Source organism: Sphaeroforma arctica, assembly GCF_001186125.1.
Source record: "Sphaeroforma arctica JP610 unplaced genomic scaffold supercont1.8000, whole genome shotgun sequence".
Taxonomy (NCBI): domain Eukaryota; class Ichthyosporea; order Ichthyophonida; genus Sphaeroforma; species Sphaeroforma arctica.
Window position 1 is genome coordinate 1 of NW_014032558.1, and position 1,316 is coordinate 1,316.

General features: G+C 40.5%; 1 protein-coding gene across 1 annotated transcript; it reads right to left on the minus strand.

The window, feature by feature from the left end:
- Positions 1-150: 150 nt before the first annotated feature.
- Positions 151-918, minus strand: SARC_16403 (hypothetical protein; the record flags this gene model as incomplete). Its single annotated transcript, XM_014289489.1, has 2 exons — positions 151-233; positions 779-918. Coding segments are annotated over 2 exons (223 nt in total), but the record flags the coding sequence as incomplete, so codon positions are not given.
- Between the last annotated feature and the right edge of the window lie 398 nt (positions 919-1,316).

Sequence of the window (1,316 nt, forward strand, 5' to 3'; positions counted from 1 at the left end):
GTATATATATATATATATATATATATATATATATATATATATATATAGTGTGTGTGTGTGTGTGTGTGTGTGTTTGACCAGAGAATATAGCCGTAGTTGTTAGGATGCCAATCAAGGCAAATGCTAGCACAATCGGAATATAAGGATTACCTGAACAGTTTCGGCAACATATTTGGCCATGAGTCGTTGATCGCTTTCTCCCATGCCTCCCAATTCGATAGTAGCGGGTACACCTGAGCAGGCGAGTGTGATACTTTAGTGGGATATGAAGACGTCCACAGCGCAGCAACAACACTCAAGCCATATTTCTCATCGTCGCAGAGATTCAGCGAACCAATTATTCATCACGATCCCATACTGTGATTTGAAACCTGGGCTACCACACCTACGCAACACTATCCACGTCTTCAATTGCCTTCGGGTGACACAATAATTTTCAACGAGCCTTTAGTTTCTACTAAAGAATAACCTTTAATACCACTTACATATGTAGACCTTCACGGTTTCAAACGATAGCGTCAAGCCATGAGCTCGCTTATAGATCACCGTCAGTATTGATTGAGATGTATACATACTTTTATGGGTATTTAAGATTGGGATGTGCGTGTGGAGAACTAAACAATGAAACTTGAAGGCTGTCGAGCGCATCCATAGTAGCAACCGTGCATTTACAATACCAGGAATACAGGTACCAAGTTTACACACCAAATTGCTAAACAATGTAGCCAAAAAAACTTGTTCTGACCCTTTATACTCTTGAAAATTTACGAATGCATACCTATCTGCAACCGACTAAAAGCGGCTGGACATGACATCTTGTATTCTTTCATGAATTGCTCCAAGGTGCCCACATCTTCCTTTAGTAAATTCATGCATGTTTTGAACTGCGCGATGAGCTTCTCACACGTAGGAGTATATCTGTAGTAAAAACGCCCGATTTGTTCAGAAAGAAATACTGCAGTCAAAGGCAGTCGAGAGGCGACACAGAAATAACTCGAATTGGATACCGCACGTATTTTGTAAAAATACGTTATTCAACTCCACAAAAATATACATATTGTCTAGTACAGGGCATAGGCCTGCATTCTCACACACATACTCTCTTGGGGTGATCGAGTCTTTGATATACGCCTTTTCTAAGTGCTCCATTGTCTGAACGATGGCAAATAGATCCGCTTTATTGTCGTACACGGCTCGCTGCTGATTATTCGCATACAATTTCACCTCCTGTCAGATACAACCCATTAGTAACATATTGAACACGTTATGTGTACAATCAGCTCAAGTAAGGAGTCGAAAAAAAGGGACAAGAAAGG